Source organism: Nerophis ophidion, linkage group LG01, assembly GCF_033978795.1.
Source record: "Nerophis ophidion isolate RoL-2023_Sa linkage group LG01, RoL_Noph_v1.0, whole genome shotgun sequence".
In the NCBI taxonomy this organism is placed as follows: domain Eukaryota; kingdom Metazoa; phylum Chordata; class Actinopteri; order Syngnathiformes; family Syngnathidae; genus Nerophis; species Nerophis ophidion.
In genome coordinates, this window is record NC_084611.1 from 6,367,908 (window position 1) to 6,383,036 (window position 15,129).

The 15,129-nt window shown below is 35.4% G+C and overlaps 1 protein-coding gene across 1 annotated transcript in view; it reads left to right on the forward strand.

Moving 5' to 3' along the window:
• Window positions 1–4,823: 4,823 nt before the first annotated feature.
• prss12 (serine protease 12) overlaps window positions 4,824–15,129 on the forward strand; it is an 84,987-nt gene continuing 74,681 nt past the window's right edge. The window contains exons 1-2 of the mRNA XM_061895186.1: window positions 4,824–5,342; window positions 14,055–14,193. Of these exons, the coding sequence (XP_061751170.1) occupies window positions 4,973–5,342; window positions 14,055–14,193 (509 nt within the window). The 5' untranslated portion in view covers window positions 4,824–4,972. The remainder of the gene's footprint in view (window positions 5,343–14,054; window positions 14,194–15,129) is intronic.

The following is a 15,129-nucleotide window of genomic DNA, read 5'->3' on the forward strand; positions in this document are numbered from 1 at the left end:
TATAAATGAACAGTTGTTGGTTTTTATTCTTCTATGGTAAAATTCTAGGAACTGTTTTTTACCGTAATAATATTTTTTACTGTGTACAACTTGATGGATAACTTGCTTTACAATCAAGAGTCAAGCTGATATTTAACTATTTATTTTTATTTGAACAAAATGTTTGGAAATGTACGATAATATTTGTTGCAATTTTGGATAAAGTTTGAAAGGTATAAACATTGATTGCAGTACAAATATAAAGTTGAGGCATTTTGATTCCAGCTGCACGGGCCAGATGTGGCCCCCTGGCCTGGAGTTTGACAGCCCTTTTAGAATGAGAAGTAGGCTAAGTACGCGCAGGTGAGGAAGACTTGAAGATGGATTTGACAGTAGAAGATGATTTAGTGTAATATAATCATCCTGCCCACAGTAGAAGATGATTTAGTGTAATATAATCATCCCGCCCACAGTAGAAGATGATTTAGTGTAATATCATCATCCTGCCCACAGTAGAAGATGATTTAGTGTAATATAATCATCCTGCCCACAGTAGAAGATGATTTAGTGTAATATAATCATCCTGCCCACAGTAGAAGATGATTTAGTGTAATATAATCATCCTGCCCACAGTAGAAGATGATTTAGTGTAATATAATCATCCTGCCCACAGTAGAAGATGATTTAGTGTAATATAATCATCCCGCCCACAGTAGAAGATGATTTTGTGTAATATAATCATCCTGCCCACAGTAGAAGATGATTTTGTGTAATATAATCATCCTGCCCACAGTAGAAGATGATTTAATGTAATATCATCATCCTGCCCACAGTAGAAGATGATTTAGTGTAATATAATCATCCTGCCCACAGTAGAAGATGATTTAGTGTAATATAATCATCCTGCCCACAGTAGAAGATGATTTAGTGTAATATAATCATCCTGCCCACAGTAGATGATTTAGTGTAATATAATCATCCTGCCCACAGTAGAAGATGATTTAGTGTAATATAATCATCCTGCCCACAGTAGAAGATGATTTTGTGTAATATAATCATCCTGCCCACAGTAGAAGATTATTTTGTGTAATATAATCATCCTGCCCACAGTGGAAGATGATTTAGTGTAATATAATCATCCTGCCCACAGTAGAAGATGATTTAGTGTAATATAATCATCCTGCCCACAGTAGAAGATGATTTTGTGTAATATAATCATCCTGCCCACAGTAGAAGATGATTTAGTGTAATATCATCATCCTGCCCACAGTAGAAGATGATTTAGTGTAATATAATCATCCTGCCCACAGTAGAAGATGATTTAGTGTAATATAATCATCCTGCCCACAGTGGAAGATGATTTAGTGTAATATAATCATCCTGCCCACAGTAGAAGATGATTTAGTGTAATATAATCATCCTGCCCACAGTAGAAGATGATTTAGTGTAATATAATCATCCTGCCCACAGTAGAAGATGATTTAGTGTAATATAATCATCCTGCCCACAGTAGAAGATGATTTAGTGTAATATAATCATCCTGCCCACAGTAGAAGATGATTTAGTGTAATATAATCATCCTGCCCACAGTAGATGATTTAGTGTAATATAATCATCCTGCCCACAGTAGAAGATGATTTAGTGTAATATCATCATCCTGCCCACAGTAGAAGATGATTTAGTGTAATATCATCATCCTGCCCACAGTGGAAGATGATTTAGTGTAATATAATCATCCTGCCCACAGTAGAAGATGATTTAGTGTAATATAATCATCCTGCCCACAGTAGAAGATGATTTAGTGTAATATAATCATCCTGCCCACAGTAGATGATTTAGTGTAATATAATCATCCTGCCCACAGTAGAAGATGATTTAGTGTAATATAATCATCCTGCCCACAGTGGAAGATGATTTAGTGTAATATAATCATCCTGCCCACAGTAGAAGATGATTTAGTGTAATATAATCATCCTGCCCACAGTAGAAGATGATTTAGTGTAATATAATCATCCTGCCCACAGTAGATGATTTAGTGTAATATAATCATCCTGCCCACAGTAGAAGATGATTTAGTGTAATATAATCATCCTGCCCACAGTAGAAGATGATTTTGTGTAATATAATCATCCTGCCCACAGTAGAAGATGATTTAGTGTAATATAATCATCCTGCCCACAGTAGAAGATGATTTAGTGTAATATAATCATCCTGCCCACAGTAGAAGATGATTTAGTGTAATATAATCATCCTGCCCACAGTAGAAGATGATTTAGTGTAATATAATCATCCTGCCCACAGTAGATGATTTAGTGTAATATAATCATCCTGCCCACAGTAGAAGATGATTTAGTGTAATATAATCATCCTGCCCACAGTGGAAGATGATTTAGTGTAATATAATCATCCTGCCCACAGTAGAAGATGATTTAGTGTAATATAATCATCCTGCCCACAGTAGATGATTTAGTGTAATATAATCATCCTGCCCACAGTAGAAGATGATTTAGTGTAATATCATCATCCTGCCCACAGTAGAAGATGATTTAGTGTAATATAATCATCCTGCCCACAGTAGAAGATGATTTAGTGTAATATAATCATCCTGCCCACAGTAGAAGATGATTTAGTGTAATATAATCATCCTGCCCACAGTAGAAGATGATTTAGTGTAATATAATCATCCTGCCCACAGTAGAAGATGATTTAGTGTAATATCATCATCCTGCCCACAGTAGAAGATGATTTAGTGTAATATAATCATCCTGCCCACAGTAGAAGATGATTTAGTGTAATATCATCATCCTGCCCACAGTAGAAGATGATTTAGTGTAATATAATCATCCTGCCCACAGTAGAAGATGATTTTGTGTAATATAATCATCCTGCCCACAGTGGAAGATGATTTTGTGTAATATAATCATCCTGCCCACAGTAGAAGATGATTTAGTGTAATATAATCATCCTGCCCACAGTAGAAGATGATTTAGTGTAATATCATCATCCTGCACACAGTAGAAGATGATTTAGTGTAATATAATCATCCTGCCCACAGTGGAAGATGATTTAGTGTAATATAATCATCCTGCCCACAGTAGAAGATGATTTAGTGTAATATAATCATCCTGCCCACAGTAGAAGATGATTTAGTGTAATATAATCATCCTGCCCACAGTAGAAGATGATTTTGTGTAATATAATCATCCTGCCCACAGTAGAAGATGATTTAGTGTAATATAATCATCCTGCCCACAGTAGAAGATGATTTAGTGTAATATCATCATCCTGCCCACAGTAGAAGATGATTTAGTGTAATATCATCATCCTGCCCACAGTAGAAGATGATTTAGTGTAATATAATCATCCTGCCCACAGTAGAAGATGATTTAGTGTAATATAAGCATCCTGCCCACAGTAGAAGATGATTTAGTGTAATATCATCATCCTGCCCACAGTAGATGATTTAGTGTAATATAATCATCCTACCCACAGTAGATGATTTAGTGTAATATAATCATCCTGCCCACAGTAGAAGATGATTTAGTGTAATATAATCATCCTGCCCACAGTAGAAGATGATTTAGTGTAATATAATCATCCTGCCCACAGTAGAAGATGATTTAGTGTAATATCATCATCCTGCCCACAGTAGAAGATGATTTAGTGTAATATAATCATCCTGCCCACAGTAGAAGATGATTTAGTGTAATATAATCATCCTGCCCACAGTAGAAGATGATTTAGTGTAATATAATCATCCTGCCCACAGTAGATGATTTAGTGTAATATAATCATCCTGCCCACAGTAGAAGATGATTTAGTGTAATATAATCATCCTGCCCACAGTAGAAGATGATTTAGTGTAATATAATCATCCTGTCCACAGTAGAAGATGATTTAGTGTAATATAATCATCCTGCTCACAGTAGAAGATGATTTAGTGTAATATAATCATCCTGCCCACAGTAGAAGATGATTTAGTGTAATATAATCATCCTGCCCACAGTAGAAGATGATTTAGTGTAATATAATCATCCTGCCCACAGTAGAAGATGATTTAGTGTAATATCATCATCCTGCCCACAGTAGAAGATGATTTAGTGTAATATAATCATCCTGCCCACAGTAGAAGATGATTTAGTGTAATATAATCATCCTGCTCACAGTAGAAGATGATTTAGTGTAATATAATCATCCTGCCCACAGTAGAAGATGATTTAGTGTAATATCATCATCCTGCCCACAGTAGAAGATGATTTTGTGTAATATAATCATCCTGCCCACAGTAGAAGATGATTTAGTGTAATATAATCATCCTGCTCACAGTAGAAGATGATTTAGTGTAATATAATCATCCTGCCCACAGTAGAAGATGATTTTGTGTAATATAATCATCCTGCCCACAGTAGAAGATGATTTAGTGTAATATAAGCATCCTGCCCACAGTAGAAGATGATTTAGTGTAATATCATCATCCTGCCCACAGTAGAAGATGATTTAGTGTAATATAATCATCCTGCCCACAGTAGATGATTTAGTGTAATATAATCATCCTGCCCACAGTAGATGATTTAGTGTAATATAATCATCCTGCCCACAGTAGAAGATGATTTAGTGTAATATAATCATCCTGCCCACAGTAGAAGATGATTTAGTGTAATATAATCATCCTGCCCACAGTAGAAGATGATTTAGTGTAATATAATCATCCTGCCCACAGTAGAAGATGATTTAGTGTAATATCATCATCCTGCCCACAGTAGAAGATGATTTAGTGTAATATAATCATCCTGCCCACAGTAGAAGATGATTTAGTGTAATATAATCATCCTGCCCACAGTAGATGATTTAGTGTAATATAATCATCCTGCCCACGGACTCCCTCCGATCAAGCCTCCCGTCCCTCGGCGTACACCAGGAGCCTCGCTGCCGGGAGCACGACGCGTCTTTCCCGCCTCTTCATGTTATTTCCAGCGTGGATCCCCGCGCAGGCATGGAAGTGCTCGTCCTCGTCCTCGTCCTCGCTCTGGCGGCCGCGCTCCTGTGGCCGAGCGGCGGCCGCTCTTGGTCCATTCAGCCGTTCAGCGACTGCGCCCAGAGCCGCGGGAGAGGAGCCTCGTACCGCGGGAGAGGAGACTTGTACCCCGGGAGAGGAGACTTGTACCGCGGCGCCATCGACGTCACCGAGTCCGGGGCGCGCTGCATGAAGTGGAGCGACGTCGGCGGCGTGACGGAGCGACACCCGGGGAAAGGACTTGGGGAGCACAACCACTGCAGGAACCCCGACGGCAGAATCAGAGCCTGGTGCTTCTTCCGGAACCAGCGAGGCAGGCTGGACTGGGGATATTGTGACTGTAAACAAGGTAAATATATCATGTAGTATTATAGGTAAATACTGTAACTGTAAACAAGGTAAATATATCATGTAGTATTAAAGGTAAATATTGTGACTGTAAACAAGGTAAATATATCATGTAGTATTATAGGTAAATACTGTGACTGTAAACAAGGTAAATATATCATGTAGTATTATAGGTAAATATTGTGACTGTAAACAAGGTAAACATATCATGTAGTATTATAGGTAAATATTGTGACTGTAAACAAGGTAAACATATCATGTAGTATTATAGGTAAATATTGTGACTGTAAACAAGGTAAATATATCATGTAGTACTATAGGTAAATATTGTGACTGTAAACAAGGTAAACATATCATGTAGTATTATAGGTAAATACTGTGACTGTAAACAAGGTAAACATATCATGTAGTATTATAGGTAAATATTGTGACTGTAAACAAGGTAAACATATCATGTAGTATTATAGGTAAATATTGTGACTGTAAACAAGGTAAACATATCATGTAGTATTATAGGTAAATATTGTGACTGTAAACAAGGTAAACATATCATGTAGTATTATAGGTAAATACTGTGACTGTAAACAAGGTAAACATATCATGTAGTATTATAGGTAAATACTGTGACTGTAAACAAGGTAAACATATCATGTAGTATTATAGGTAAATACTGTGACTGTAAACAAGGTAAACATATCATGTAGTATTATAGGTAAATACTGTGACTGTAAACAAGGTAAATATATCATGTAGTATTATAGGTAAATATTGTGACTGTAAACAAGGTAAATATATCATGTAGTATTATAGGTAAATACTGTGACTGTAAACAAGGTAAATATATCATGTAGTATTATAGGTAAATATTGTGACTGTAAACAAGGTAAATATATCATGTAGTATTATAGGTAAATATTGTGACTGTAAACAAGGTAAACATATCATGTAGTATTATAGGTAAATACTGTGACTGTAAACAAGGTAAATATATCATGTAGTATTATAGGTAAATACTGTGACTGTAAACAAGGTAAACATATCATGTAGTATTATAGGTAAATATTGTGACTGTAAACAAGGTAAATATATCATGTAGTATTATAGGTAAATACTGTGACTGTAAACAAGGTAAATATATCATGTAGTATTATAGGTAAATATTGTGACTGTAAACAAGGTAAATATATCATGTAGTATTATAGGTAAATATTGTGACTGTAAACAAGGTAAATATATCATGTAGTATTATAGCTAAATATTGTGACAGTAAACAAGGTAAATATATCATGTAGTATTATAGGTAAATACTGTGACTGTAAACAAGGTAAACATATCATGTAGTATTATAGGTAAATATTGTGACTGTAAACAAGGTAAATATATCATGTAGTATTATAGGTAAATACTGTGACTGTAAACAAGGTATATATATCATGTAGTATTATAGGTAAATATTGTGACTGTAAACAAGGTAAATATATCATGTAGTATTATAGGTAAATACTGTGACTGTAAACAAGGTAAATATATCATGTAGTATTATAGGTAAATATTGTGACTGTAAACAAGGTAAACATATCATGTAGTATTATAGGTAAATACTGTGACTGTAAACAAGGTAAACATATCATGTAGTATTATAGGTAAATACTGTGACTGTAAACAAGGTAAATATATCATGTAGTATTATAGGTAAATATTGTGACAGTAAACAAGGTAAATATTTCATGTAGTATTATAGGTAAATACTGTGACTGTAAACAAGGTAAACATATCATGTAGTATTATAGGTAAATATTGTGACTGTAAACAAGGTAAATATATCATGTAGTATTATAGGTAAATATTGTGACTGTAAACAAGGTAAACATATCATGTAGTATTATAGGTAAATACTGTGACTGTAAACAAGGTAAATATATCATGTAGTATTATAGGTAAATACTGTGACTGTAAACAAGGTAAATATATCATGTAGTATTAGAGGTAAATACTGTGACTGTAAACAAGGTAAACATATCATGTAGTATTATAGGTAAATACTGTGACTGTAAACAAGGTAAACATATAATGTAGTATTATAGGTAAATACTGTGACTGTAAACAAGGTAAATATATCATGTAGTATTATAGGTAAATACTGTGACTGTAAACAAGGTAAATATTTCATGTAGTATTACAGGTAAATACTGTGACTGTAAACAAGGTAAATATATCATGTAGTATTACAGGTAAATACTGTGACTGTAAACAAGGTAAATATATCATGTAGTATTATAGGTAAATATTGTGACTGTAAACAAGGTAAATATATCATGTAGTATTATAGATAAATACTGTGACTGTAAACAAGGTAAATATATCATGTAGTATTATAGGTAAATACTGTGACTGTAAACAAGGTAAATATATCATGTAGTATTATAGGTAAATATTGTGACTGTAAACAAGGTAAATATATCATGTAGTATTATAGGTAAATACTGTGACTGTAAACAAGGTAAATATATCATGTAGTATTATAGGTAAATATTGTGACTGTAAACAAGGTAAATATATCATGTAGTATTATAGATAAATACTGTGACTGTAAACAAGGTAAATATATCATGTAGTATTATAGGTAAATACTGTGACTGTAAACAAGGTAAATATATCATGTAGTATTATAGGTAAATACTGTGACTGTAAACAAGGTAAACATATCATGTAGTATTATAGGTAAATACTGTGACTGTAAACAAGGTAAATATATCATGTAGTATTATAGGTAAATACTGTGACTGTAAACAAGGTAAATATATCATGTAGTATTATAGGTAAATATTGTGACTGTAAACAAGGTAAACATATCATGTAGTATTATAGGTAAATACTGTGACTGTAAACAAGGTAAACATATCATGTAGTATTATAGGTAAATATTGTGACTGTAAACAAGGTAAACATATCATGTAGTATTATAGGTAAATACTGTGACTGTAAACAAGGTAAATATTTCATGTAGTATTATAGGTAAATACTGTGACTGTAAACAAGGTAAACATATCATGTAGTATTGTAGGTAAATATTGTGACTGTAAACAAGGTATATATATCATGTAGTATTATAGGTAAATATTGTGACTGTAAACAAGGTATATATATCATGTAGTATTATAGGTAAATATTGTGACTGTAAACAAGGTAAATATATCATGTAGTATTATAGGTAAATACTGTGACTGTAAACAAGGTAAATATATCATGTAGTATTATAGGTAAATATTGTGACTGTAAACAAGGTAAACATATCATGTAGTATTATAGGTAAATACTCTGACTGTAAACAAGGTAAACATATCATGTAGTATTATAGGTAAATATTGTGACTGTAAACAAGGTAAATATATCATGTAGTATTATAAGTAAATACTGTGACTGTAAACAAGGTAAACATATCATGTAGTATTATAGGTAAATACTGTGACTGTAAACAAGGTAAATATTTCATGTAGTATTACAGGTAAATACTGTGACTGTAAACAAGGTAAACATATCATGTAGTATTATAGGTAAATACTGTGACTGTAAACAAGGTAAACATATCATGTAGTACTATAGGTAAATATTGTGACTGTAAACAAGGTAAACATATCATGTAGTATTATAGGTAAATACTCTGACTGTAAACAAGGTAAACATATCATGTAGTATTATAGGTAAATACTGTGACTGTAAACAAGGTAAATATATCATGTAGTATTATAGGTAAATACTGTGACTGTAAACAAGGTAAACATATCATGTAGTATTATAGGTAAATACTGTGACTGTAAACAAGGTAAACATATCATGTAGTATTATAGGTAAATATTGTGACTGTAAACAAGGTAAATATATCATGTAGTATTATAGGTAAATACTGTGACTCTAAACAAGGTAAATATATCATGTAGTATTATAGGTAAATATTGTGACTGTAAACAAGGTAAACATATCATGTAGTATTATAGGTAAATACTCTGACTGTAAACAAGGTAAACATATCATGTAGTATTATAGGTAAATACTGTGACTGTAAACAAGGTAAACATATCATGTAGTATTATAGGTAAATACTGTGACTGTAAACAAGGTAAACATATGTAGTATTATAGGTAAATACTGTGACTGTAAACAAGGTAAATATATCATGTAGTACTATAGGTAAATACTGTGACTGTAAACAAGGTAAACATATCATGTAGTATTATAGGTAAATACTGTGACTGTAAACAAGGTAAACATATGTAGTATTATAGGTAAATACTGTGACTGTAAACAAGGTAAATATATCATGTAGTATTACTAGTAAATACTGTGACTGTAAACAAGGTAAACATATGATACAGTATTATACATGTTATGTAAATATTGTGACTGTAAACAAGGTAAACATATGATACAGTATTATACTTGTTATGTAAATATTGTGACTGTAAACAAGGTAATCAAATTTTATAGTATTATACATGTTAGGTCAATATTGTGACTAAACAAGGTAAAGATATGATATGTACTTAGTATTATACAATATATGTAAATATTGTGACTGTAAACAAGGTAAACAAATTATATAGTATTAAACATGATAGGTCAATATTGTGACTAAACAAGGTAAACATATGATATGTACTTATTAGTATTATACATGATATGTAAATATTTTGACTCTAAACAAGGTAAACATATGATGTAGTATTATAGGTACATACTGTGACTGTAAACAAGGTAAACATATGATTTGGTACTATAGGTAAATATTGTGACTGTAAACAAGGTAAACATATGATGTAGTATTATAAGTAAATATTGTGACTGTAAACAAGGTAAACATATGATATAGTATTATACATGATATGTAAATACTGTGACTGTAAACAAGGTAAACATATGATATAGTATTATACATGTTAGTTCAATATTCTGACTAAACAAGGTAAACATATGATATGTACTTATTAGTATTATAAATGATATGTAAATATTGTGACTGTAAATAAGGTAAACATGTGATTTAACATACGTACTTATTAGTATTATACATGTGATGTATCCACACACGTCATCTCACAGTGTTCATAGTATGTTGTAATGCAGGGGCCCCTAAACTTTTTGACTCAGTGGGCTAGTGGTTCCAGTATCAGCCCTGAGATGGGTAGGTTGGGAGTTCAAACCCCGACCGAGCCATACCAAAGACTATAAAAAAAAATGGGACCCACTACCTCCCTGCTTAACACTCAGCCTCAAGGCTTGGAATTGGGGGTTAAATCACCATAAATGTTTCCCGGGCGCAGCACCGCTGCTGCTCACTGCTCCCCTCACCTCCCAGGGAGTGATCAAGGGGATGGGTCAAATGTAGAGGACAAATTTCACCACACCTAGTGTGTGTGTGTGTGACAATCATTGCTACTTTAACTTCAACTTTATCAAAGGCTGTGTGTGTATGTGTGTGTGTGTATGTATATATATATATATATATATATATATATATATATATATATATATATATGTCCGCATCCCAGCTAAAACTGGGTTCTATTAACACAGATACAACTGTACATGTCCTCCAAAATACTTTCTCTCTTTTTGATGAAATAACATTAGAGGAATTATTACGGCGTGTAAATGGAATAAAACAAACAACATGTTTACTTGGGTGCTTCACGGTGGTAGAGGGGTTAGTGCGTCTGCCTCACAATACCAAGGTCCTGAGTAGTCCTGGGTTCAATCCCGGGCTCGGGATCTTTCTGTGTGGAGTTTGCATGTTCTCCTCGTGACTGTGTGGGTTCCACTCCGGCTTCCTCCCACCTCCAAAGACATGCACCTGGGGATAGGCCCCTCCCACCTCCAAAGACATGCACCTGGGGATAGGCCCCTCCCACCTCCAAAGACATGCACCTGGGGATAGGCCCCTCCCACCTCCAAAGACATGCACCTGGGGATAGGTTGATTGGCAACACTAAATGGTCCCTAGTGTGTGAATGTTGTCTGTCTGTGTTGGCCCTGCGATGAGGTGGTGACTTGGCCAGCATGTACCCCACCTTCTGCCCGATTGTAGCTGAGATAGGCACCAGCGCCCCCCCGCACCCCCAAAGGTAATAAGCGGTAGAAAATGGATGTATGGATGGCTGTTTACTTGACCCACTTCCTGGGAAACTTATCAAGGACTTTATTAGGTCCATCAGTGCTAAATATTCGAAACTTATCACTTTCCTCGGGCACTGTTCCCCTAGCATTAAAAAAAGCGGTTATCCATCCTCTCCTTAAAAGACCTAACCTCCATCCTGACCTCATGGTAAACTACCGACCGGTGTCTCACCTTCCCTTTATTTCGAAAATCTTCCAAAAAATTGTTGCAGAGCAGCTAAATGAACACTTAGCGTCTAACAATCTATGTGAAACCTTTCAATCCGGTTTCTGGGCAAATCACTCCACGGAGACAGCCCTCGCAAAAATGACTAATGATCTATTGCTAACGATGGACGTCATCTATGTTGCTGCTCCTCCATCTTAGCGCTGCTTTCGATACCGTCGATCATAATATTTTATTAGAGCGGATTGAAACACGAATTGGTAAGTCAGACTTAGCCCTGTCTTGGTTTAACTCTTATCTTACTGACAGGATGCAGTGTGTCTCCCATAACAATGTGACCTCGGACTACGTTAAGGTAACGTGTGGAGTTCCCCAGGGTTCGGTCCTTGGCCCTGCACTCTTCAGCATCTACATGCTGCCGCTAGGTGACATCATCCGGTGTTAGCTTTCACTGTTATGCTGATGACAGCCAACTCTACATGACCCTAAAGCTGACCAACACGCCGGATTGTAGTCAGCTGGAGGCGTGTCTTCATGGAACATTTGACAATTCAACAAGGCGACTGGCTAAAGAATCTGAGTATTATCTTCCACCCAACTCTCTCCTGTCAGTCACACATTCAAAGCATTACTATAAAACCGCCTTCTTTCATCTCCGTAATATCGCTAAAACCTGTTCCATTTTGTCCACTAAAGACGCTGAGATCATTATCCATGCGTTTGTTACGTCTCGTCTCCATTACTGTAACCTATTATTGTGGGGTCTCCCCATCTTTAACATTAAAAGATTACAGTTGGTACAAAATGCGGCTGCTAGACTTTTGACAAGAACAAAAAAATTGGATCATATTACGCCTATACTGTAGATAGTAGATAGATAGTACTTTATTGATTCCTTCAGGAGAGTTCCTTCAGGAAAATTAAAATTCCAGCAGCAGTGTACAGAGTTGAGTTCAATTTTATATTTCTATATCAAATGCAGAGAATAATTTCGCCACACCTTGTGTGTGACAATCATTGGTACTTTAACTTTGTATACATATATACATACATATATACATATATACACATATATATATACGCACACACACACACACACACACACACACACACATATATATATATATATATATATATATATATATATACATATACATACATATATGCCTGTACTGGCTCACCTGCACTGGCTTCCTGTGCACTTAAGATGTGACTTTAAGGTTTTACTACTTACGTATAAAATACTACACGGTCTAGTTCCATCCTATCTTGCTGATTGTATTGTACCGTATGTCCCGGCATGAAATCTGCCCTCAGAGCCCAAAAAAAGTCTGCGGGCTATAGAGCGTTTTCTATTGAGGCTCCAGTACTCTGGAATGCCCTCCCTCACTATTATGTTGGATCCACTATGGACTGGACTCTCACACTATTATGTTAGATCCACTATGGACTGGATTCTCACACTATTATGTTAGATCCACTAAGGACTGGACTCTCACACTATTATGTTAGATCCACTATGGACTGGATTCTCACACTATTATGTTAGATCCACTAAGGACTGGACTCTCACACTATTATGTTAGATCCACTATGGACTGGACTTTCACTATTATGTTGGATCCACTATGGACTGGACTTTCACTATTATGTTAGATCCACTATGGACTGGACTCTCACACTATTATGTTAGATCCACTATGGACTGGACTTTCACTATTATGTTAGATCCACTATGGACTGGACTCTCACACTATTATGTTAGATCCACTATGGACTGGACTCTTACGATTATGTTAGATCCACTATGGACTGGACTCTCACACTATTATGTTAGATCCACTAAGGACTGGACCCTCACACTATTATGTTAGATCCACTATGGACTGGACTTTCACTATTATGTTAGATCCACTATGGACTGGACTCTCACACTATTATGTTAGATCCACTATGGACTGGACTCTTACGATTATGTTAGATCCACTATGGACTGGACTCTCACACTATTATGTTAGATCCACTAAGGACTGGACCCTCACACTATTATGTTAGATCCATTATGGACTGGATTCTCACACTATTATGTTAGATCCACTAAGGACTGGACTCTCACACTATTATGTTAGATCCACTATGGACTGGACTTTCACTATTATGTTGGATCCACTATGGACTGGATTTTCACAATATTATGTCAGACCCACTCAACGCCCAATGCATCCAGTCTACACTGAGTTTTTCCTTGCCCTTATGTGGGCTCTGTCCCGAGGATGCGGTTGTGGTTTGTGCAGCCCTTTGAGACACTTGTGATGTAGGGCTATATAAAAAACATTGATTGATTGACTGACGCAGCATATCTCCTCCTCATGCCAGGCTCCGTCCGCCTGCAAGGAGGGCGCTCCAGACTGGAGGGCAGGGTGGAGGTCTACCTGGGCGGCGTGTGGGGCTGGGTGTCCGCAGAGGACTGGGGAGATGAAGACGCCTCGGTGGTGTGCAGACAGTTGGGCAGAGGGTGAGTCAGCGCACAAACACATTGGGACATATACTGTTTTACAATGTGATTCTTTTGTTTCATTCTTTTAATACATGTGCAAAAATGTAAATGAAAAAATGTGGTTTACATGATCATTATGGGGTATTTGTTGTAGAATTTTGAGGACAAAAATGACTTTATTCCATTTTGGAGTAAGGCTGTAACATAACAAATTGCGCTGTGAGTACTTTCCCAATACGCCATTTGCAAGTGTGGCACCGCAATATCCATCTTATATTTGATACGGAGTAGTGAGTAGTTGCCAGATAGATTAATATAAATGAATGTGGAAATTATTAAAGTGCTTATCATTGTTTTTTTTAATTGGCTTGTTTGAGTTTCACGTGAATTCTTAACATATTTCCTGTGAAAAAAACTTTGTGCCATTTGCATTTTCTTTTTCACATCTGCAGTTGGTGCCAGCCTCTCTTCTGTATATATATATATATATATATATATATATATATATATATATATATATATATATATATATATATATATATATATATATATATATATATATATATATAAATGGGTTGTACTTGTATAGCGCTTTTCTACCTTCAAGGTACTCAAAGCGCTTTGACACTACTTCCACATTTACCCATTCACACACTGATGGAGGGAGCTGCCATGCAAGGCGCTAACCATCAGGAGCAAGGGTGAAGTGTCTTGCTCAGGACACAACGGACGTGACGAGGTTGGTACTAGGTGGGGATTGAACCAGTGACCCTCGGGTTGCGCACGGCCACTTTCCCACTGCGCCACGCCGTCCCTATATATGTATATATATATATATATATATATATATATGTAGGTGTGGGAAAAAATCACAAGACTACTTCATCTCTACAGAACTGTTTCATGAGGGGTTCCCTCAATCATCATCAAAAAAAAAAACAAAAAAAAAAAAAT